Below are 22919 nucleotides of genomic sequence, written 5' to 3'. Positions count from 1 at the left end.
TAAGAAAATTACAATAAGATATAACTTTTAACAAACTATAATCACTCAGCAAGATGTTTTTAATTGGACGCAGTTAAATATACGTCCTTGTTACTCATTGTTTGCTTAAGCGTTACCACCTCAATTTTGGAATAAATCTTGTAATACCCAACAAGTGTAGGCTATAGCATAGGAAAAGCACAAATTCAAGATGGATAGAAATCTCAGATTATTGAAGTGTAGTAAATGAAAGACATTCGAAAGAAAATATGAAATAAGTATTCCCTAAAAGTTATATATTATACATGTAATTAAATATATGTTTGGTTGAGCCTATTTTCATCCTTAGAGAAAATATACATCTTTTTAAAGTATCAAATTTATCAAAGTACAATTGTATTGTTACATAATAAACAGATGAAAATAAGCTCATCCAAACACACTTCTCATTTTTATTTTTATTTTAGAGTAATTATTTAACTTGATGCAAAAGCAGGTACTAAAAGGTGAATTGTGTGTCAAAAGTGTAAAGACATTATATGTATATGATATATCCAATTTTATCTCCTATAGGAAAGCATCTTGGTTTCCAACTCAGCTCCATTTGCTGCAAAAAAGTCATAACTACCTTTGGTATTCAAGTCAAACTGTATCAAACCCCCTTCAATCTTGAGCTTAACATCTTCATTTTCTTCTCTTCCTACCTCTTGGTAAATTTGGATTGCTGAACTATTGGGCTTTTTGAAAATATTATTCATGTTTTCTTTCCTCTCTCCTTCATTCATATTCTCCATGAGATTCGATAGAGCCGCATTGAAGTCTGTTAATTGGGCTCTGGCCGCTTCAAGGCTACCTGGGCCAGTGATATCTAGGGAGAGACTCTTGTGGGCTTTCTCTAATATAGCCTGCAAGTACTTCCCTTGGGCCTCTATCCTCATCTGCAGTTTCTTTTGTACCTATTGGCAATAATGGGTCGTTTAACAATATGAAATCATAGATTTCGCTAGTGAAGTAGCAAAACTTGTGATAATTAAGCAAATATCACAAGTGATTAATCAAAATGTTACAGCAAAAGTATCCACAGTAGATATACCTCAAGTTGATCGTGTAATCTTTTCTGAACTTCAAGTTGACACTTAAGTGCTTCTTCAATTGGGATTTCTCTGTTATGTTCGCAGAATTACTTAGTATCAAGTTTGTGAAAATTTGCAAAATGAAAGAAATTCAAAAGATAAATCTAAAATGATACTAGCTCTAGAAATGAGTAGTGGAAACTAAGAAGCAGGATAAATTTTTGCTTCAAATTATGATATTAATAACTCTAATGAGAAGCAAAAAAGGAAGACAGAAAGTCACCAGTTAATTAATTGGGCAAGTATTACAGTTTTTCATATTTAACTTAAGTGAAGGATGTCACGAGTCTTGTATCTGAATTGGTACCTCCTCATAAATAAAGTGTTTGGGGGTTTAGGGAAGAAAGAATCCGAGCTGCAGGATTAGTAGCACGTTGTAATTATCTCTAAAAAAATCTAAAGTGTAGGAAAGTTGCAATGTCCCCGTTTTGGTTTATAACATACACCCAATGTCCTAAATTGTTAGTCCTCTAATCTATTCTAGTCCCCTAACATAAAATTTATTATTGAAAAAATCAATGCCTTTCTCTCACTAAAATTTAAATTATGGGATAATTTTGGAAACATGTACCTTTTTATATAAAAGACAATGCATAAAATAATGTTTTCTTAAAAGTTGAATTTTAAAAATAGGGCTAATAAAATGGGATGGAGGGAATAAAAAATTAGCAATGTCTCCCCTTATCTTTCTATAATGACCATTTTACCTCATTCATAAGTATTTTCAGTCAAATTAATGGAAAACTTCATTTTATTTTATTTTTAAAAAAAAAGTGTCTAGACCTTTTTTTTTTTTTTTTTTGAGAATCTAAAAAGTGTCTAGACCTATACGTTGATGATATTAATAATGTCTAATATCAAAAATATGACATGCACAATTTGAAAGGACTTGTGATGTATTTGTTATTGAAGGGTATTAATGTCATTAATATGTGTGCAAGACGCATTTAAAAAATGAATAATGTTAAAGGTACAAACTACTTTATAAACTGTTGATGTGGTGAGTAATTATTGATAAATGAAAAAGTGATATTAATAATAGGTTTAAATGAAAATGATGTAAAATAGTTTGTACATGTAACATTACTCTTAAAAAATAACTTGAATTTTTTATTAATTTGACAGAAAGTACTAATGAAAAAGGTACAATGTCACTACGAATAAATGAAGAGATAATATTGCAGTAACATTTTAAACTAAAGGTGGTCGTTACAACTATCCTATTTAAGGAAAGTAATTTGCGATTTACTAGAATTATTTTGACAAGTATTTTATATGAAAAGTCCTATATACATTGAGAGTTTAAATTTATTTGAGAATCCTCAAAGTTTAAATTCAGATCACTTGGTTCTAAGATCACTAATAGAATTAGGAATAAATCAAACACATTTAAGTTGTGATTAGAGGATCACAAAAAGTGGAATAAATGATTTCTATTTTTAGCAAATTAGTCGCTTGAACCCACCCGTGGAGAGTAAACCCAAAATGGCCAAAACACTTTCCATTGCCCTGCAAATCCAACCCACCCTGAAGAGTAAACCCCAAAATATTTGCAATTGACTGCAAAGCACACATATTGGGTGAGGGTGTGGTGTGGGATTTATCTGCTACTATAACCAATCACAATCAGCCTGCACTATTCCAATGTGACCTTTACCTTCTTTTGTTCTGTTTCTACTTGCTCATGCCCAACGACGGCTTGAAGGTACTGGATGTTTTGATTGTTTTGCTTACATGCAAAACGGTCAAATCTATCTTCTCAATGTTCTTTAGAAATTCCTTGGATTGAGAATGGGGGGGGGGTCAAAAGAAACTCTACCTTTGATAAAGTTTTAGCTATATGGATCAAGATCATGCAACCAGTACGTGTGTAATGACCATTTTTTTTATTTATTGAGAAAGCAACAAAATCGACAAATGTAAGTAATTGTTTCTCATACCCTTGTTCATTATCATCTCTGGAAGAATTAGTACTAGTCCCAGGAGAATTACTGAAATGTACATATGTGCCCCCTATAATTTAGAAAAGGTAATGTGTTAGTACGAAGAATTCTGAAGCTGTAAGCAAAAATAAAGAATGAAAATATGAAAAGTTCCAATAACAAAGTACCAAGCATTAAAAGCAAAAATAAAAATCATGTATGTTCTATGCAGATAGAATTATTGGCTTTAAGTTTTATTGCCTATGAAAGCATTGACAGAATTCGGGTGAAATATTTATGGACTCACCATTGCTCTCTTTGTTTTGTTCTACAGTATTTTGTCTACGTCCTTGCTGTCCAAGTCTGTACTTCTGCATATTGATTTACATCCTAATGTTACATTCGTGTTCCACAAATCAAAACGCAAATGAGATTAAATGAAGCAAATTCTTTTTTTCCTATTTTTACTCATTTTGCTCATTGGACTACAAATATAGAGCAAGTGGGTCATTAGGAGAGAAGAAGATTTTATAATTACCTGCAAATGGCTCTTCAGATGGTACAATGTCAAGCCCTTCAAGCCCATCAGCCTCAATACAGACTTGGGAGTTGCTTCTGAAAATATTTAAAATAAAAAATAAAAAAAAAAAGAACAAGAACAAGAGGGTAAAAAAATGCTCTCTAAATTATCGAGCAAATATAGAAAGTGCTAAAACCTCATTTTTGCACAGTGAAATGAGACTATACAATCGATTTTCTAAAAGAAAGTGCAAAAGTAAATTGCTGGTTTTTGATAAGTTAACTGCATGAGAATTGGGTTGGTTAATTCACTTCTAAGTTGTGAAAGGTTGTGAACTAGCTTGTATGCAGCAATAATAAGAGTTAATTATTCAGTACTGAGTACAACAAAATGACACTTCATTTTCTCACATAATAGTAGATTTCATTAATGAAATTTATGGTAGGATCTCCATTTGTATATGATGAAAGAATATCATGTTATTATAAAATTGATACCTAATGATTTTTCAAAGAATGCACCCAACAAGTTGAATGTTGGAGACAACAAGTGGTTCTTTCTCACAACTCAATTCAAGTAAATGACAATTACATCTCACTACATGATTTTTCCCAAAAATAAAAATTACTTGTTACATCTTGTTCATGTAAGTCAACTAATTATTTATTGGGTGAAATTTGTGTCCAGTACTTTTTTGCATCAAATACAGCATGATTCGAACGTGCATGTGTCCATTACAATAAAAGGCACTAATTAAACACGAACCGTATCCTTATTTATTAAGCTTTAAAAAAAGAGAAAAAAATAATTTCAGCACAATGTTTAAAATAAGTCTAGATTCTCCATTGAAACATATTTCGATGAATTGAAGAAGGAAATGGATAATTTCGATAATTTTTGTCAAACACAACAAAATCAATGGCATCTCAAACACCTGCAAATCCAAAACTATTGCTATAAATTAGAAGATCAATACGTTCCTATGGTCTGCTTAACCAATTTACCACTGCTCAAAATTTAAGAACATTAAACATAAATAAATAAAAAGGGAAAAAAACATACTGTCAGGGCCACCAAGTTTAGTGACAGCATCAACAAATCGTTCGTGCAGATCAGCCGTCCACCTTAACCTGGGCTTGGGGTCTCTTGTCATCATCACAGCGTTCTCATATGGATAGCTCCCTGCTCTGCCAACACCACCACCACCACCACCACTGTAATTCCTCTCCATCATCACCCTCACGAATTCCAGCTTAATTTTGTCTGTTTTTTCTTCTATCAGATCGGCACCATTGACTTGATCTCACGCAGCTTCAGCTGGCAGCTAAAGCGGAAAATAAAGAGACTCTATGTGTGTACAAACCTAGCTAGCTATTAGGGTATATATCTTGGTCTACGTAACAAATCAAACTGAATGGTATATGGAGATGTTAATGATGTTACCAACGTTGTGCTTGCAAATATTATGAAATAATAATAATGGAGAGAGATCATCAAAAGTTGAAATAGAAGAAATGAAACAGTAGAGATCGATCGATGTGTTTGTGTAAAAGAAGCAAATAAAAGGAGGAGTTGGCTTTGTTTCAAAGTCCTATTTATGTTAGTCAGAAATTATTTTTATTATTATAATTTAATTTGAGGAACATGTAGAGTAAAGGTCGGCGGCGAATCTCAAGTCAAGCAACATGACACCATTTACATATAGATATAGAAATAGAATATATCGGATAACTTTATAATTATAATGTGCTACTATAGCATAGCATAGCATGCTCCAATGGACCTTATCCACTCCACCTTGGACCGTTGGATCTTGGATCTTACTTACACACACTATTACGATTCTATCACAAAATCCTACTCCCATTCCTAATGCTACTCAGTTAGTTGGAGTGGGAGTGGGTGGGACCAAAATTAATAGGAAAATCCCTAAGATTTCCTAAATTTTACTCTAATATATTTATAATTTGATGTAACTATAAATATGATCCATAAATTGGATCAATTTTTTTGTGAGTTATATTAGATATTTAGTTAAATTAGTATTTGTTTATCTACTTTTATTGCTATCTAATAGAGTAGAACCTATTGGATTACTCGTTAACAAGTGTAATTGAGCACCTATTAATATATTTGCATTTTTAATAAAGTTACAAATATTCTTCTCAATTATATATATGATGATAGGTTAATTAATGTACAATAAAAGTGATACCATTAATTTTCTCATATAAAAATGATAATGAACTATCCACAATGTCTTATTAGCAAAGTTGGAAACAGTTGGAAATTTATTGTATTTATAGGATAAATAATGTTAAGACACTATTTTCTACACTAAAATCCACACCTTGTTATGTGTTAACTCATGATTGGTGCATAAGATAATACAAAATGCTCAAATACTTATATTGACCTAAGTGAAAGGACTAAAATCCAATTACGAATTAACACATAAATAGGGCATGGATTTATAGGGGGTAAAAATGAGCATGTAACTTGTAGAATTTTTGGACCAAAAAGAGTAAATTTAGAGACTCACACACCTAAATTCACGGATTCAGATCCTCTAGAGTTCTTAGGGTACTCTACCAGTAGAGTTCATTAAATCATAACCACTCTTTAATGATTTAATGGTTTAAATTCTGTCATGTCAGTATTTCATTAATAATATTCTTGAAATAATAAAATAATGTTGTAAACAAAACAATTAAGATGATTGTTAATGAAATGCTGACATGGCAAAATTTAGACCATTAAATCATTAAAGAGTGGTTAGGATTTAATGAACTCTACTTGGTAGAGTACCCTAGGAACTCTAGAGGATCTGAATCCCTAAATTCACAGCATCTTAAATTGTCATCTTATAATTGGCGTACCAAATTGTTGTCTTTAGCAATTATCATGATAGTCCCATGTAAATTACGAGTTAACACATAGAGAGATTTAGGTGTGAGAAAGGAATGCGTTCCTTGTAAGATTATTAGACCAAAAATAATGAGGTAACAAAGAATTGAGAGATGTGAGTTTACAAAAGAATAACCCGGTAAAAATATGTTAATTAAAATAAAGAATGAAATTGCGTAATTGATGCCAGCGTGGAATATTCTGCGCCGAAGGAAGGGAATAGAATAATAAAGGGAGTCTAGGAAAAGGTGAAAGCACATGGGGGGGAGGGGGGGTGTTTGAAGAGAAGATAAGAGAAGACAAACACGTTTCGGGATTTCCGCAAGGGATGGGGTGGGGACAGCAGAAAGAATATTCCCTTTTTTTTTGTTTACATTAAAAGTTAAAACCCACTAAAAACTAAAGTCAATAGTCCCAACTCAACTCCCTAATAAAGCTGTCCAGATGCTCCAGTCCTGTCCTCTATTATATTTTCAAAGTACAGTGTTTAATTTGTATACAACAACATGTTGGTCTATGAATCAATATATTTACATATAATAATATGTTCCTTCAAAACAACCATAATTAATGGGAATCTCAACGAGGTCACCAAATTTATGAGCATAAAAGTCAGCCTACGTACATTTTCTTTTCTTTTTTGGGTGAGTGAGTGAGTGACTGCACATCTTCCAATCGACTTTAAAATAAAGCAACGGAGTTAAACTTAAAATTACTCTTTATAGGCCGATAGAAATATGGAAGTCACAAGCATATCTCATTCCAATATCAAAAAGGTGTTTTGTTGGGCCATCAAAATATTGCTAATGATGCAGTATTATTTTTTAGACTTAGAAAAAAATAAATAAATAAAGACTGGATTCATTCTCCATATTCTTAAAGAAAGAAGATCTAATAGTTGAGATACGTTGTGTTGGGGAAGGTCACATGTCAATTGCTGTAAAAAAAAAGGGTCCTTTCTTTGGACTTTAACCTACAACTTGACACCAGACCAATAAGGATCAGCGTTAATCGATGCATTTTTGAGACCTACAAAAAGAAACCAACTCAGAGCCCAAAAAGAGGAGAGAGAGAGATGGTACAAAACTACAAACATTGATTGAAGGGGACCCTAATCTGTCTTTTAAGTTTTAAAACTATGGGTAAGGGACGATGAATAGGACAATACAATTAATTATAACCGACAGTCAAAATAATTTGTATCAGCTGTGAGTCAAAATAGAAGAGCATAAATCCAACAATAAGTCAACATATTACACGTCCCACAATAAATCCTATATGCGATGATACAGCTTTTATGGTTAATTCCATATATCTTTCATTAGTAAAATCTCAACAAGTAATATAAACTCAATATTAACAAACATGGTATATCCAGCTATAGTAAAATTCAAATTAATATAAGTAAAATTCAAAAGAAAAAAGTAAAATTCAAATTAATATAAGTTTTTCCATAATGATTATGAATTTAAATGACTAACTAAAACGTAGTTGGTTGAGAGTGCGTCCAATTGTGTGAAAAGAAAGAGAGTATAAAAAATTTGATAACAAATATGACAATTGTTGATATAGCATATTATCGTACTTTTATTGCCTTCTAAAATCATTTTTTATTTATCAGGAAACTGTGAGAACATCTAAATTACCATAGTTTACCATATTTGGGTATCAGAGTACTCAAAGTGCTACTTTATATCAAAATGCCCCTGGTCAATCGATTATAGACCAAATGTCAAAATTGGTAAAAATTTCACCAAAATGACGTTTTTATTTCAAATCCAAGGTTATTGTATCTTTTTGTCAACTTTGACATAGGGTTGACTTTTTGTCACGATCGAGGGTTGACTTTTATCCAACTATCCAATCTGTATGAAACTAATATTATTGAGAAGAGTATTGAATTCCCTTTAAAATGGCTACTCACAGGTCGAAATTGGAGTTGAAACAATTGAGATATCATGAAAATAGTGCCAAGCGCAAGAGCTTGATTCTGGGGCCATAACTCTTTGGTCCACTGAGCAATTTTCAAAAAATCAGATGATTTGGAAACTAGACATCCATGTATTTCTAGTGCCATTAGAATCAAGTTAATCAGAGTCCACGAGGGATATCAAATAGACGTTCAAAGTAGTAAATTGAAAAGTCACACGAACCGAAGAATAAGCGCACACTATGTGTACACCTAGAATTGAAACATCACAAAAAATATACAAATATTCCCCCTGCCTCCAAATTGCAAAAAACAAACAAACACCAAAAATTCTTGAGCAATTCTCTCCCAAACACATACACAAAAATTCTTTGATTCTCTATTCCTCCATATATCAAGAGTTTGTTTCTTGCTTCCATTTCTTCCTCATTGGTCCTTCCTTGGCTTTGAGGTTTAGAGGTTGTAGATATAGCTTTTTAGCTACTATCCACACCCATTTAATTTAAAGCTCTTTATTGCTTTGTTTAATTTGCCTAGCGTGCTTTATTACTTTGTTTAAATTCTCTAACATGTATTTACTTCTTTGATGATGTTGGCCTAGCCTTCTTGGCTAGGATATGCCTAAATTATCTTGTTTGTGCTTTGTTTATGCCTTAAGTTTATGTTTTGTGTCAGGGGTAGGCTGTAGATCTTGATTCTCTAGTCAAGGTTTACATCCAAACTCCTAAGTTCAATAGATGGTTTAGATTAGAGTCTTAAATACATATTTGTGCTTGTTTAGCTCTTTAGTTTGCTTTTTATGTGTTTAATTGCTAGTTATTGAGATGCCATGTTTAGATGCTTCATGCTTAGATCCATGTTTCACTTTAGATCCATGCTTGTATGCTTAGATCTGGCTCTTGTAGCTTCTAACATGCTTCTTATGCAATTTATGCCTCTTTCCTTGTTTATGTTTGGTTGCAACTTTTCCCATTGTTACATGTATGGGTGCAACCACTTGATTATGGATCATATGATGACGATGATGTTGTCATGCTTGTACCTTGCTTGCCTCTCTCAATTGCTTAGCTTTGCATGTTAGGGTTTCTCATGTTGTGCTTATAGTCTTGCTTGCTTAATGCCATCATGTATGATTTTTAATATGTTGGTTGCACCCTTACTTGCTTGCATGTCTTGTTTATGCATGTTTTCTTGCTTACTTATTTGTGCCATCGCTCTAGGATAGGGTTTTGTGCAGGTTCGCACCCGTTCATATACACAAAACCCCAAGACCCACTTTTAATAACTTTGCTTGTTGGCACGTGTGCTGTCCATAATTCAATTCAATGGATCTATGGACACAATCCAAACCTTCATCTGTTACATATGTCTCTTTGTTTGTTTGTTTGTTTGTTTGTTTGTTAACATGATTCCTCCTTATTTCTTTGCTTGTTTGCATGTTTTCATTTCTTTGTTTGTTTGGTTTTTGTCATGCTTGTTTGCTTTGTTTGGTGTTCTTGTTTGTTTGTTTGCATGTGGCGGATGGAGCATGCACCCTACTTCCAAGAGGCCAGCAAAAGGGCATTAATCAGTAAATTCTAGGAGTTTAGCCCCTCCGAAAGGTCCATCCTTTCCTTAGCCTTCCTTTAGGACCATCTCTAGTCGCTTTCCTAGATTAGTTTTCTTTTTTGTACCTCACTTTAGGCCACACCTTACGGGTGTGGATATGTCTACATTTCATTTACTTTGCTTTGAGCCACACCTTCTACGTGTGGATATGTATACATTTTTGCACTGTGTGCTGAAAATATATTATGCATGCTATATATTGTGAAGGTGATCATGCACTTAGGATAATGGACATCAACGATTAGGTAATAACCTCTCCCTAATCATGAATGCTTCTTGACCTTGGATTGTGGGTATGCATTCAACGCTTAGTGTTGTAGATTCATATTCATGCTTTATTGGTTGTATGATGTACCATGTGTGTGATTACCCATATCCATGTTAGCTACTAACATGTGGTTTCACTGTGTATACGACGTGCACCACGTGTTTTGTACTTAGGTGCTCCTCGGTGTGTCTTTGACCAAACATATTGGTGCACGCAGTATACACTAATGCGAAATCCTGCTAGTGCGTTGTGGTGCACCTAATGAGAAACTCTGTCGGATTTTCACTATAAAAATAGTGCAACTTCTTGCTATATTTTCACTACAAAAGCTTTGTGAGGCTTACATTGTGTGTGCCACCGGATTTTTGTCTCGAAAATAAAATGAAATGCCGCCGAATTTTCATCACAGAAATTTAATAGAATTTCCAATGTGCTAGCAAAACATTGGTGAAGGCCACACACATTTTCCAAATCAAACCTCAAAAGCCCAAATTCATTAAGCCTCAAAAGTTACAATCAATAGCTTGATTTTATCTGTCAATGACCAAAAATTAAGAGTTTACCAAAACAAAGGACTATCTCATGACAAGTGTCGTGGGATATCTAACAACTTCCCCACACATAACTAGACTTCTAAATCCAAGAATCAATATTATTTATCATCCATTTAGATTAGGAAAATTTTACTTTTTCTTAACTTATGATTGGTAATAAAATCAAATAGAGTTAGGTGACCAATCATACTTAGAAAAACCCAATGGTTGGTGGTGATTTCGGAACTATAATAAAAGATGGTTCACTGTCATAATTCACACCCACCATACATCATTCTCAAAAACGGATGAGGGAGGGATGCATGTTCCCGTTTCCCTTCCGCCCTATCCAAATGTGTGGAGAGCATGCATCGCCTTTCAGGGAGGTCATAGCAAAAATGCTGGCCTTTTTTTTAGGACCTCGAAATATGCTATGTGCAATTTTTTGAGCGAAAGTGCCGACCTTTTTTTTGGTCAAAAATCATTGCCCATAGTTACTGAGATGCATTTTCGTCCGAAATTTGACCGACTTTTTTATTCATAAAATAATGTTGCCATATATATATATATATATTTTAGGGCCTCTACTCTGTCTTAGGTAACTTTTTGTGTAGAGTAAGTGGTGCTAACATGGAAAATAAGTAACTTTTTTGTGTAGGGTAAGTGATGCTAAAATGGATTAGATTTGGCGTGGCTGTTTCTAGATCCTCAGATTTTTATTTGCAAGGTTTCATCTACTTAAAAGTGAAAGAGAATGAGAGGGCTTTTTTTCCCTTTTTTTTTTTTTTCCTTGTATTACTTTTTTTTTTTTTTTGAGAATCAAAAATATATTACTTAATCAATACTATAGTACACAACTCATTTACAAGCTTACCTACTATTGATAGCGTTAATGTGAACGCAAGAACGTCCCAAATTCTAAATCAATGACTTACTAAAACCTAGAAGACAGTACAATATCATCGCTACCTTGATAGGCACAGCATTGACGTCAATATATCAACTATTCATTAAACTTATGACCATTAAAGACCCATATATTTATTCTGGAGATCTATACCTGGGACTAAAGATGACAAAATAAATTACACAGGACATTGTTAGTTTGGGTTTCCAAAAGAAGTGCCACCTTTGACATTCTCAAGAATGTGGCATGATATGAAAATCATGTAATAGTGAAAGCTAGATTATATTTCGTCAATGGAGGGCTATAAGATTTATCCCACAGCTGTTAGTTAATGGCAAAAAGTTCAAGAGTTTATAAACAGTTCTGCTACACATTAGCAATTTTATAAATTCTTTGACAGCTTTGACATAAAATGCACAACTAATATACATCGGTGAAAATTCTCCCATGAATCAATTCGTCATCAGAGACCCTGTATTTATGCATTTGTGATTCTTTAAAGCCTCTTTCTGTTTTGTGTTCCAGCATCTATCCACTGTTTAATTATTTGGCATATACCATAGCTTATGCTAGACAACCTTTAAAACCCTTTCTTAGGGAAACTTCATCCAAATTTCTTCCTATGAACACAAGTTTGTTAATCCTCTTCTCATTGGGTCCCCAGGTTTTGCCTGGGCAGCCATCCAATGTAGAATGCACCCCCTGAAAAGGTAACAGCACCATAGAAAGGTGGAGAAAAATTAGAAAAGAAATGAAAGCCTGCAACACAATTTTTTAATTATAAATATACTCATTTGATAATGAAAGGAATAGTATGGAAAAGGGAATAAGAACCTGAAAAACATAACGTTGGTCAGAATCACTAACAGACAAAATCCCCTTCATTCTGTACAGATCCTCTCCTTTTTCTTCAATCAGCCTTTCAAGCCAATCATCAAACTGGAATAGTCAACCAATTTTAAGAAGGAAAATTAATTATTAGATAAATCAAATGTAACCCTAAAGAGAAGCATAGAGTATGAATGTGTGTATGTATATATATATACAACTCATGAACCTTTGACCTTAACCTCCAACTCCTGTTTATGTGGAGGAGGTTCCATTCAATCCAACAAAAGACAAGGAACATGCAGTGCCGGCTCTACGGGGTAAGCAATTGATGCGGTCGCCTAAGGACTCAAGTAGAAAAAATGCCCCAAATTTTAATTTAATTAAGCTCAAATATTAGACATTACGTAAAATAATTTTTTTTTATCAAGTAGAAATGTTACGTTCACAACATTTTTCACAATATTTTTACAACAAATTCTAAGTAGTAAGTTATTAGAGGCTGTTACTTATTGATAACAAAATAAATAATTTCAGTAGTGAATTCAAATTAGAACTAGTAACAACTTAACAATTAGGATTTGTTCTGAAAAATATTGTAAATGTAGCACATCTAAAAAAAAAAAAAGCAATACACAAAAAAAAGTTCACAACGTTTTCCACAATAATTGAGTTGACAAACTTTTATTAGTTTTTACCTAGGTCCACCACTAATATTACTCTTTTACTTAACACTATCAATCTACCATATCAACAGGAGTGAAATCTTTATCAATTTTTGTGTCTAAAGACTTTCTAAAAAAAAATCTACATTGTTTATGTTTATTAGTAATAATTTTGCATTTAAAATAAGATAGTAGAATTTAAGTATTTTTTTTTTTTAAAGTCATATTTAAATATATAAAAGGCCCCCAAATGCATCAAGCCAACCGGGAACATGAAAAATATAAGTGTGAGAATGAAGGATCTTCCCTTCACCAGTACGCAGTTGCAAAAATACTTGCTAGTTGCTACATTGACAGAGCAAATTAGCATACACCAATGGCCAGTAACAAGTCCAATAGCCTCTTCCAAGGTTTCTTTTTACAGGATAAAAAATTTAAACTCTTTTCTTTTTCTTTTTTAAATTATAGATCTTTGCCGTGCAGATTTCTATTCCTTGACTATTATAGCAACTAGGTATGGTACTTTATTTATACAGGTCATTAGCTGTTCAGTTTCCTTTAAAATAGAGATTTGGAAATAGTTTATGTTTTTTTGTCTATTTTGAATTACCAATCATGTTTTTTGTTCTACAAGATAGAAAATAGTTTTTGACAACATAAAAAATTAGGAAAAAAAAAGTTGCTAAACATACCCTAAGGCTATGTTTGGTAACAATTTTTGCCTTTTGTTTTCAAAATTTTGTTTTTGGGAATAGAAAGAAAAAAAAATCTTGTATTTTTAAAATCAAAAACATGTTTGGCTAGTTGAAATAAAAAAAATAGAAAATTGAGATATCCTTTTGTACACAACTTTTCTCAACTCTAGACAAGTTGTAACAGAGCTCCTTTGTACACAACTCGTCCCAACTCTAGACCAAAACTAGAGATATCCTTTGGGTCTGTAAATTTATGGAGGTAAGAAGTTGAACAGTGAAGTTCCCACAGAATATGGGAAGGAGAGAGAGAGTCATGGTTCTCGAGATGTAGTGAAGATGTCATGGATCTTCCTACCTATAAAGTGGTGATTCTCTTTAGGATTGTTGAATAGAGAACAAGATAAAGAGAAAAAAATCTTGTGTGAGAGAGGAGTCAGAAAAAAATACTAATATTTGTTATTACTAAGATTTGAACACTAGTGCTAATTCCTTAAAGGGAACGAATTCATTGAATTCCTTAAAGGGAACGAATTCATTGAATTAGGTCTGTATTTTCATTGGCTTTTCAAAAATAAAAACTGAAAGCAATATTTTGCATGTTTTCAATTTCTTTCACAAATTGAGTTTTACGAACAATTTTTGTTTTTTATTCATTTTGAGTTACCAAATAAATTTTCTAGTCTAGAAAATTATAAATAAATAAATAATAAAAAAAAAAAAACTATTTTTGGAAACAGAAAATAAGGGGGAAAAAAACAGTTACCAAACAGACCCTAAGTATCTTAGGTTTTATTTTCTTTGGGTTCAAGTTAGTCATTTATTAGCTTTCTAGTTTACTAGTCAAACTAGGAGTTTCTACTACTAGGACAGTTTCTAATGCTACTAGGGCAAGGAAGAGTCTTTATATATATTTATGCTCAATGTATTCAAAGGAGATAAAGCTGATTTATAAAATTATTGAGTGTTTTGAGCATTGAGACATGTTAGCCTGAGCAAAAAGGGCTTTCTATCTCAATAAATAAATAACAAGAGAATAAAATGGCTGTGCGGGGCATACTGACCCCAGCACACCCAAATTAGCACAGTGGAAATATGAGAAAAGAACTAGCTATCTTTACTCAAGTTAGATCCAGCAGTAAAACTCTCTATCTCAAATGTTAAAATGTGTTTGCTAACTGCAAATTACAACACTGGTCTAAGCAAGTATATTGGTCTTATCTCTGCACTGTACAGCAACTTTTTGCTTCAGCTGTACCAACTCTTTAAATATAAAACCTTGATAAAGTTCTTCCACTCTTCTCTTGACATAGGGCAAATACGTCAAGAGAATTTGTGGATTTAAGATTTAGAATTGTTGAAGAAAGGGTTATAGGGTTATGTTAGGAATTAAAAGGTGGTTTGATGAGTTATTTTATGGTTATTTGGTTGAAGAAAGCATATGGCCATTTAGGGTTTTGATAGGCAGATTCTCCACCAAAAAAAAAGTAAAGGTTTTGATAGGTAAAAGAAAGGGTTTGATGTGGGGTTGTAAGGGAGAAGACAGAGTGGTCTTTATGGTCTTTAGGGGCTGTATGAACAACAGTACCTATGAACAATACCATAAGAAAGATATATATATATATATATATATATATATATATATATATATATATATATGACACTCAGCATCCCAATAGGAACCACATTTCTTTTGGGTAGGCTGACTTCATTTTGCTTGTCCCATGCAAAAATTAGGCCTAGCCTGATTGGTACGTTACCTTACATTATACTGGTTGTGTGGGTATTACACCCATATGCGTGATTGCTCCTCATAGGCCCACCCTAGCGAACTAACCGTATTACTATCCAAGTGGACAGTTGGTGATAGAATATTTATTCAGTTAAAACCCATGCAAATTGACATTTGTACATTGCACATCGACAGAATTATTGAAATAACACTAATCATTAGATGATTCCAAGAAGTTAGATAGGTAAGCCTTAAACATATTCATCCAGACAATTGGGCAATTAACTAATGACTCCGGCAGTTAGGCAGTCTATGAAGAAACTTATATGCAGAATGGCAAAACAAGGATTTGTGTAGCACCTTCAAACATTAAATATTGCTACTAACTTCTACAAAGAACGTTCTTATGCCCCTGTTTTTGAAACTAAATTTTAACAAAATCAAATTACAAGTAAAACTCGACATTAGCAATGTCGAGTTCTATACATATTTTGCCACTTAAATTTTTTTGAAAATTTAAGTGGAACTCGACATTGCTAATGTCAAGTTACACTTAAAAATACACACAAAACTTGATTTTGAGGATATCAAGTTTTACACAAAACTCGATTTTGTTAAAATCAAGTTTCAAAAATAGGGACATTTTGCTAAATAATTTCAAAGCAAGAGCATTTTACTGCATTGGCATTGTTTTAAAATTAGGGACAAATGCCCATTTTCCCCTCAACTAATTTGCCAACATTTTGTATTTTTTTTTATTCCTCAACAGCTTAGAGGTATAAAATTCAAGTCAATGGCTTTCAGAAGACATCGGGTTTCTAAAGAAACAGAAAAGTGGCATATATAAACATGAATAATCAAAAGAAGAGGAAAAAAAAAATTACCTCATCAAGATCAAGAGTTCCTTCAGAAACTATACTGACACTAGAAACAGCAGAATCATGAGCATGATCGTGGTGATTGCTTGTGTGGTGTCCTGCAACATCCACCCAAAATGATGAAATGTATTAAAATGAATTCAGAGGAAAATATTTTTGAGTCACTTTGGAGAGGGAAAAGATCATGGTAAAAAGTGAAGTCCAGCATAAAAAAGTAATATGAATAATATAATGAAACAATAAAAGAACTACAATGAAGAAAATTATATTTTAAAATCTAAAACCACCAACGATACGTCTTCATCCGCAATCCCCAATCCCAATTGACCTCTTCTCATAACTATCTGATTTTTTTTCCAACTTTGTTTTTAATGTTTCATATATCAAACAGTTAAAGCTGTGGGCCCCAACATAGAAGAGAGTAAAGGAATCATATATGACTAAAATTGATTTTAATTAATTATCAATATGAAATAGTTTGGTTAAATTATTTATTAATTTTTTGCAGCTTTTGACATTTTGTTCATCTTTTAATTGTCTAAATTTTCAATTTTCAGTCTAGGCTTTCCCAGAAATTTGGCCTAGTTTAGGAGAAAAGTTAATTGTTATTGAAATTAAGAGATCTCTGGGTGCATGTAGAATGTCATGCAACTGCTTGAACATACTCTCTGCTAGTAGCTAACTGATTTTAAAGAGTTAATTCTGAAACTCTAATAAATAGTCAAAAAAGATAGCCCACGTTCTTCCTATTGACTTTAGTCAAGACAGTAAACAAGTAATCATAGACTCCAATATCAGAAGCTTCTTATGATAAATGAGGCTCCAGATTGGCCTCGCCATCCAGATAATGTACCATTCAACTTTCTCAATATCTGCGTATACAATTTTTTTTTTTTTTTTTAAATATGGACCTTAACACTAGAAACTAGATTTTTGTCCAAACATCATCCAGATGAGAAAATAGGATCCAAAACACATAAAACAAACCAAAATACTGCCAAGCATTGTCACGCATGCTTGTTACCAAGTGGGCATTAAAGTGGTTTAATTTGAGTGGAACTTCCTGAGGTTTACCTTTTACATGCAAAGGACATGGCTGTTATGGTTTGTCCAGGTAAAGCAAATCCACTATGGATGGGTAGACATGCTATCTTTGAATTTGAAATTTGATTGAACTGCATTGACAGCCCCTTGCAAGGAAGGCACTCACCCATGGGTTTAAAGTGCAACCCCATCCACCATGGGTGGGTAGCCAATTTTGATAATAAAACTGGTCTTGCATCAAAAACCAAAAAACAACAAAAGAAAGTAGAATTTGTCTCTTTGAAGATGTCTAAAGAAAAGAAATTAGAACTAAATGCTAATGGATAATCTGTCAAAACCTGTCATGTGACATGTTACAACCACCATACAGCTCATCATCCTAATTACAACCGATCGATGATGCCATTATGTACTACAAGTAGAAACAACCATTTGCAAACTAATATATGAAATTAATTACAAGTTCCCAAGCGAGGTTAAGAAATAAAATTATAACTGAAATTTTTTTTTTTAAAATTATGTTATGAGTTTATACAAGGGGCAAAACAGTAATGTCATTGTACTTCTTTATATATAAATAATATTTTATGTGTTAGGGTTGACTTATCAAACCCTAAACACTTTCATCTTAACAACACTTATTATAAAGGAAAACAGAAGAAAGGAAAAGGAAAGAAAGTAGGAATGGAAAAGAGAAGACACTACCATGTCCAGCTTCAGGTTGATGAGTCACAGAACAGGAACTATCTAGGTGAGCTTCAGAGTCAAATCTGCAAAATGAAGGCATTTGACATATCAACAAAGATTAGTTCAAATCATACCAATTGAAATATTAATGTGCATTACGAATTTGGTAGTGCCAAGCAGAACTTGTGCACATGTGCACAAACACAAAAGGGAAGGTTAAGCACATAAATATTCTCAGCTCAACTAAACCATAAGTCCAAGAAAACAGGGGTAGGTTCCATTGCAAATAAATACTACGAAGAAGAAATAAAATTCAAGAGGAGGACTTTGGCATTGCAAGATTACTGGCAGCAACAGATTAGACAACAACCTTTCAAGATCATATCCTCCCACTCCCAAAACAAAGTCCATGTCAACAGACCCAAATTTAGCTAGCTTAATTTGTGCAATCCCATTGATATGCTGGCACAAAGAACCAAAAGTGAAAAAGTTGTAAGATAAAAGTTAACTGTTAGATAGAAAGGTAATACATAGAACTCAATGAAACAAAACAAAAAAGCTGCAACTAAAAGATGGTACAGATAGAAATGACATATTACCAATCCATGTAGCACCAATTATTAATTGTAACTTCATGACATCAGACCATACTATGAAGTTTATCATGTCCCACATAAAGGGCGTGTTTTTGTGTGTGCGCGCTTTTCTCATCAATAATGACCTCGCACTCCTCTTCTTTATTGATGAGCATGTGATCTTCACAAAAGTATGCATGATACATCCGTACATCACATGACACTAATTTCTCCGCTGGGGAGTCAACCTACATTTTTGCTTCCAGTGCATCCTCTTCCCACAACCACCCTGCGTCTTTTGAACTGGGGCGAGGAAGGACCAACCCATCCCAAACAACCTACCACCTTTATCTCTTCTCTCCTATTTCTCAGTCCCTCACTACTTAACAAACTAAACAGAGCATTCATGTACAATGGAAAAACTTACCTTGATTTTCTTAGTTAGTACCTCCAACTCAGCCTCAGTGACTAAATCTATCTGCCAATATAGGAGAAAATTAAATTAATTTGGGGGGAAAAAATAGCCTTATTTTAGACATACATCTCTTCACAACAGAAAACTTTTTTTGATAGGTAATAAGACTTTTATTGAGAAAAAATTGAACATCATGTTCACGATGGTGAACACTTTGAACAAGAAAACAAATACAAAAAAATCAAGAGCTAAAAGAAATAGAAACTAAAAAATCAGATACAACAGTACAATTCGTACACCCCCAAACACGAGCCCAAAGAAACAGAGCACGAAAAAGTAAACATTTTAGATATTCTAATGTTCTCGCCTTGTCTTCAACAAGGCAGGCATTATGTTCCTGCAACAGAGAACTTAGAACCATAGCATTTCAAGGCAAGAAATCAAAATATACCTTGTTGAAAATAATACGGTCAGCATAGGCAACTTGTTCTACCGCCTCATTCACCACAAATCTTGGTTTGACTTCATTCAAATGTTGCATGGCATGCTTCGAGTCAACCAAAGTAACAACTCCATCTAGTTTCAAATAACGTAAAACCAGTTCATCACTACAGAATGTTTCTATAACAGGACCTGGCTTAGCAAGGCCTACAAAAAAGATTCCAATAATAAAAGAGTAGCTTTCAGTACCTGCACTTGATGGGGTTAGTAAACTCCCAGGTTTCACCTCTCTTTTTTTCCCCTAAAATAACATCCATAAAAGACAAGCCCAAGGGCCAGCATAATCGGCTAGAGACCACGCCTCACAAGTGGAGTCACTAGTTCAAATCACTCCTTCCCCCTCCAGTTGGGGCCAAAATTTACTTATTTTTAAATAAATAAAAAAATCCATAAATGGCATAACATCATACTAAAGGAATGACAAGAGCTATTCAGCAAATCTTCAAGACCAAGAACAAGAAGCTGTTGAACATGAGGTTTATAAATTCAACAAAGAAAACTGGTGAAGATTTTTTTATATACATATTCTTTCATCTTCTTTTTTATAATAAGTTCTAATTTAAATCTTTTTTTCTTCTATTGATGAAAGATCCACTTGGAATTCGTACCAAATTAGATTCAACTTATGCTTCAAGATTGATACCTCTATACTAATCAATCATTTTAGAATTTGAGTAAATACATAAAATAACACCTCCACCCCCCACTGCTTACATAAAAAATAATAGTTGGCATTACAAAGGTATTAATGTAAAATACCTGTTGTTTCTATAACAATATGATCAAATTTGTCCCGTTTTTCCTTAACTAACTTCAAAAGCATTTTAACAAGATCTCCTCGCACAGTACAGCATAGACAACCATTATTAACCATAATAATGTCTTCAGATACAGAGGAATGACTAGCAACCAATGATCCATCAATATCCACTTCACCAAACTGCATTGATAGTAATCAGATTACTAATAAAGTACAAGAAAAACCTTAGCACTCTAACCAAACAATTCTCAGCCCTTTAATAATAAAAAAATTAAAAAATAAACAATCTAATAAGGAGGTAAAAGAACACAAGATATTTGCATGCCCACTTCCTTAACATGAGTCTTCTAACCAAATTACGCGATCTGAGTCTTCTGACATAGCTATTTTGGAATTTATTATTTCAGATTTTCTTTATCTCATGGGACTGGATTATTTTAAATTTTTCATTTTTATTTAGATTTCAAATAGGGAACAAATTTATTTTTTCAGTTTTTTAATTAGGGATAAGATTTCAGATTATTTTTAGTTAAGACTTTCATGGGTCATAATCTTTTGATGATGCACATAAAAAAAAGGTGGTCTTTTTAAATTTGCAACTTAGATTAGATGTCTATTACTATTAGCATAGAAGAAAATGCAACCACTTTTTTTATACGAATATGAATATGTTGAGTGGACGTGAGGTGAGTACCTCATTTTCGATGACGGCAATGCGCTTGCCGTGTTGAGATGAAAGAATATGATTGAGGAGAGTTGTCTTGCCGGAACCCAGAAAACCAGTGATGACAGTGGCAGGAACCCGGTTATCAATTGATGAGTTAGTGGAATGGAAATGGAAAGAGTGAAGAAGGTTTCTGAGGAATCCAGAATTCGAGGAGGAATGTTGATGTTGATGTTGGAGTTGGAGTTGGTAGTAAAAAAGGGTTTTAGTTCTTGAAATTAGGAACCTCATTCTGCTACTGGACAGGACAATGCCTTCCTTAAACCCTAAACTAATCTAGAGTTTCAAACTAGCGACATTTATACCCAATACTGTTGGGTTTTTTTTTTTTTTTTTTTTGTGGATAATTTTTATTTTTTATTAATTATTAAAAACTGTGTTGTTTGTCAAATTATTTTTTATTAATTAACATTTGTGTTTTCAAATTTTATACTAAAAATCATATTTTAACTTATCACATTTTCCAATGAAACTGTGTTTTGAGAACACATTATCAATAGAAACAAAATTGCTATGAAAATTTTAAATTTGAATGCTTAAAAATTGTGTTTCTAAAAAACAATTTTCAAAGAAAATTTATTCTTGGGAATAATTTTACCTCAACACTAATTTAAATAACCCAGGCCCTTCAAGAAAAACATTTTCTATCCTAGGTTGGAGGAAGCTCAAGCTCATGAATGGATAAGCCTTGAGCTTTAGAGAAGGAAGTAAAAAGTAGAGGAAACTTGGCCCAACCTCTGTGAGAAGAACTCTTAAGGAGCTCAGGAAGAAACTAGACCAAGATACTAAAGAGCTACCAGAACCAAGGAAGGGATACTTAAGAAGTGCAAGAAAGAATCAACTAGGAGATAGACAGCTCAGAGAAGCATGCTTATTGGCACAAGGAACGAAGAAAGACATGTCCTACTAACCGTTTGCAACCCTAAAAAAATGTTTTGGAAATAGATGAGGTAAAATTATTTGATAGAAAAGATTATTTAAGAGCCTTAAATAACCTAGGCCCTTAAAAAAAACCTTTAAACAACCCAGACCCTTAAACTTATTTGATAGATGAGCTTGAGCTTCTTTTTACTTGTTTTAAATAGGTCTTGGCTTATGGATTAAGCATTTTCTATCCTTGGGGGCTCATTAGTTTTTGGATTTCAATATTTGTTATATTTTAGACCTCAACAGATGTTTTAACGGCTTCAAAATGAGGTTTTTGGCAAAGAAACCTTGTTGATATGATTGAATGAAGTAAAGGGGTGAGCTTTCTATTAAAAACAATTGGTAAAGAAAATGTCAGAGGAAAATAATCACCTTTATGGCGAGTTTCTCTACGTGATTATTAAAAAAATTCCGAAAATTTCTAAGGAAACTTCATTTTTCAACGATAAACCTTGATTTAGCTTTTAAAATACTTACGAGAAAGAATTTAATTAATTAACTTTGTGAAAACAAACATTATAACAACAGAAACAACAATTAAGCTTTAGTCCCAAAAATTTAGAGTTCATTGTGTATCATCAACAAAAGCTCGGTCACATTACTGTGAATTACATTATAACTTCAATGCAATAATCTCCAACTGTTCCACATTATGTTTAACTTCTATTTTTCTCAGTCCCGAATATTTTCCTCCTAGAAGTCTTCAAACTCTCACCTTAATCGTTAGTTGGAGAACCACCATTGTGATATCACAAGTTGCATGGATTAGATTGGAATAGATTGT

At 33.0% G+C, this 22919-nt stretch overlaps 2 protein-coding genes across 2 annotated transcripts; both read right to left on the bottom strand.

Annotated features, from left to right (window-relative positions):
* Positions 1 to 476: 476 nt before the first annotated feature.
* Positions 477 to 5120, bottom strand: LOC142612745 (myb family transcription factor PHL11). Its single transcript, XM_075784895.1, has 6 exons — positions 4617 to 5120; positions 3573 to 3649; positions 3342 to 3405; positions 3053 to 3125; positions 1073 to 1142; positions 477 to 935 (listed from the first exon to the last, which is right to left on the bottom strand). The coding sequence occupies exons 1-6, from the start codon at positions 4786 to 4788 to the stop codon at positions 540 to 542; spliced, it is 852 nt and encodes a 283-aa protein (XP_075641010.1). The 5' UTR covers positions 4789 to 5120; the 3' UTR covers positions 477 to 539.
* Positions 5121 to 11954: 6834 nt separating this feature from the next.
* LOC142612809 (uncharacterized) lies at positions 11955 to 21475 on the bottom strand. The gene is made up of 9 exons (XM_075784968.1): positions 21179 to 21475; positions 20484 to 20664; positions 19675 to 19871; positions 19236 to 19286; positions 18604 to 18695; positions 18252 to 18316; positions 16509 to 16600; positions 12542 to 12646; positions 11955 to 12409 (listed from the first exon to the last, which is right to left on the bottom strand). Exons 1-9 carry the CDS (start codon positions 21437 to 21439, stop codon positions 12272 to 12274), a joined length of 1182 nt encoding a protein of 393 aa, XP_075641083.1. The 5' UTR covers positions 21440 to 21475; the 3' UTR covers positions 11955 to 12271.
* Positions 21476 to 22919: the final 1444 nt, after the last annotated feature.

This window comes from Castanea sativa, chromosome 10, assembly GCF_040712315.1.
Source record: "Castanea sativa cultivar Marrone di Chiusa Pesio chromosome 10, ASM4071231v1".
Taxonomy (NCBI): domain Eukaryota; kingdom Viridiplantae; phylum Streptophyta; class Magnoliopsida; order Fagales; family Fagaceae; genus Castanea; species Castanea sativa.
This window is presented reverse-complemented; position numbering and strand designations above follow the sequence as displayed.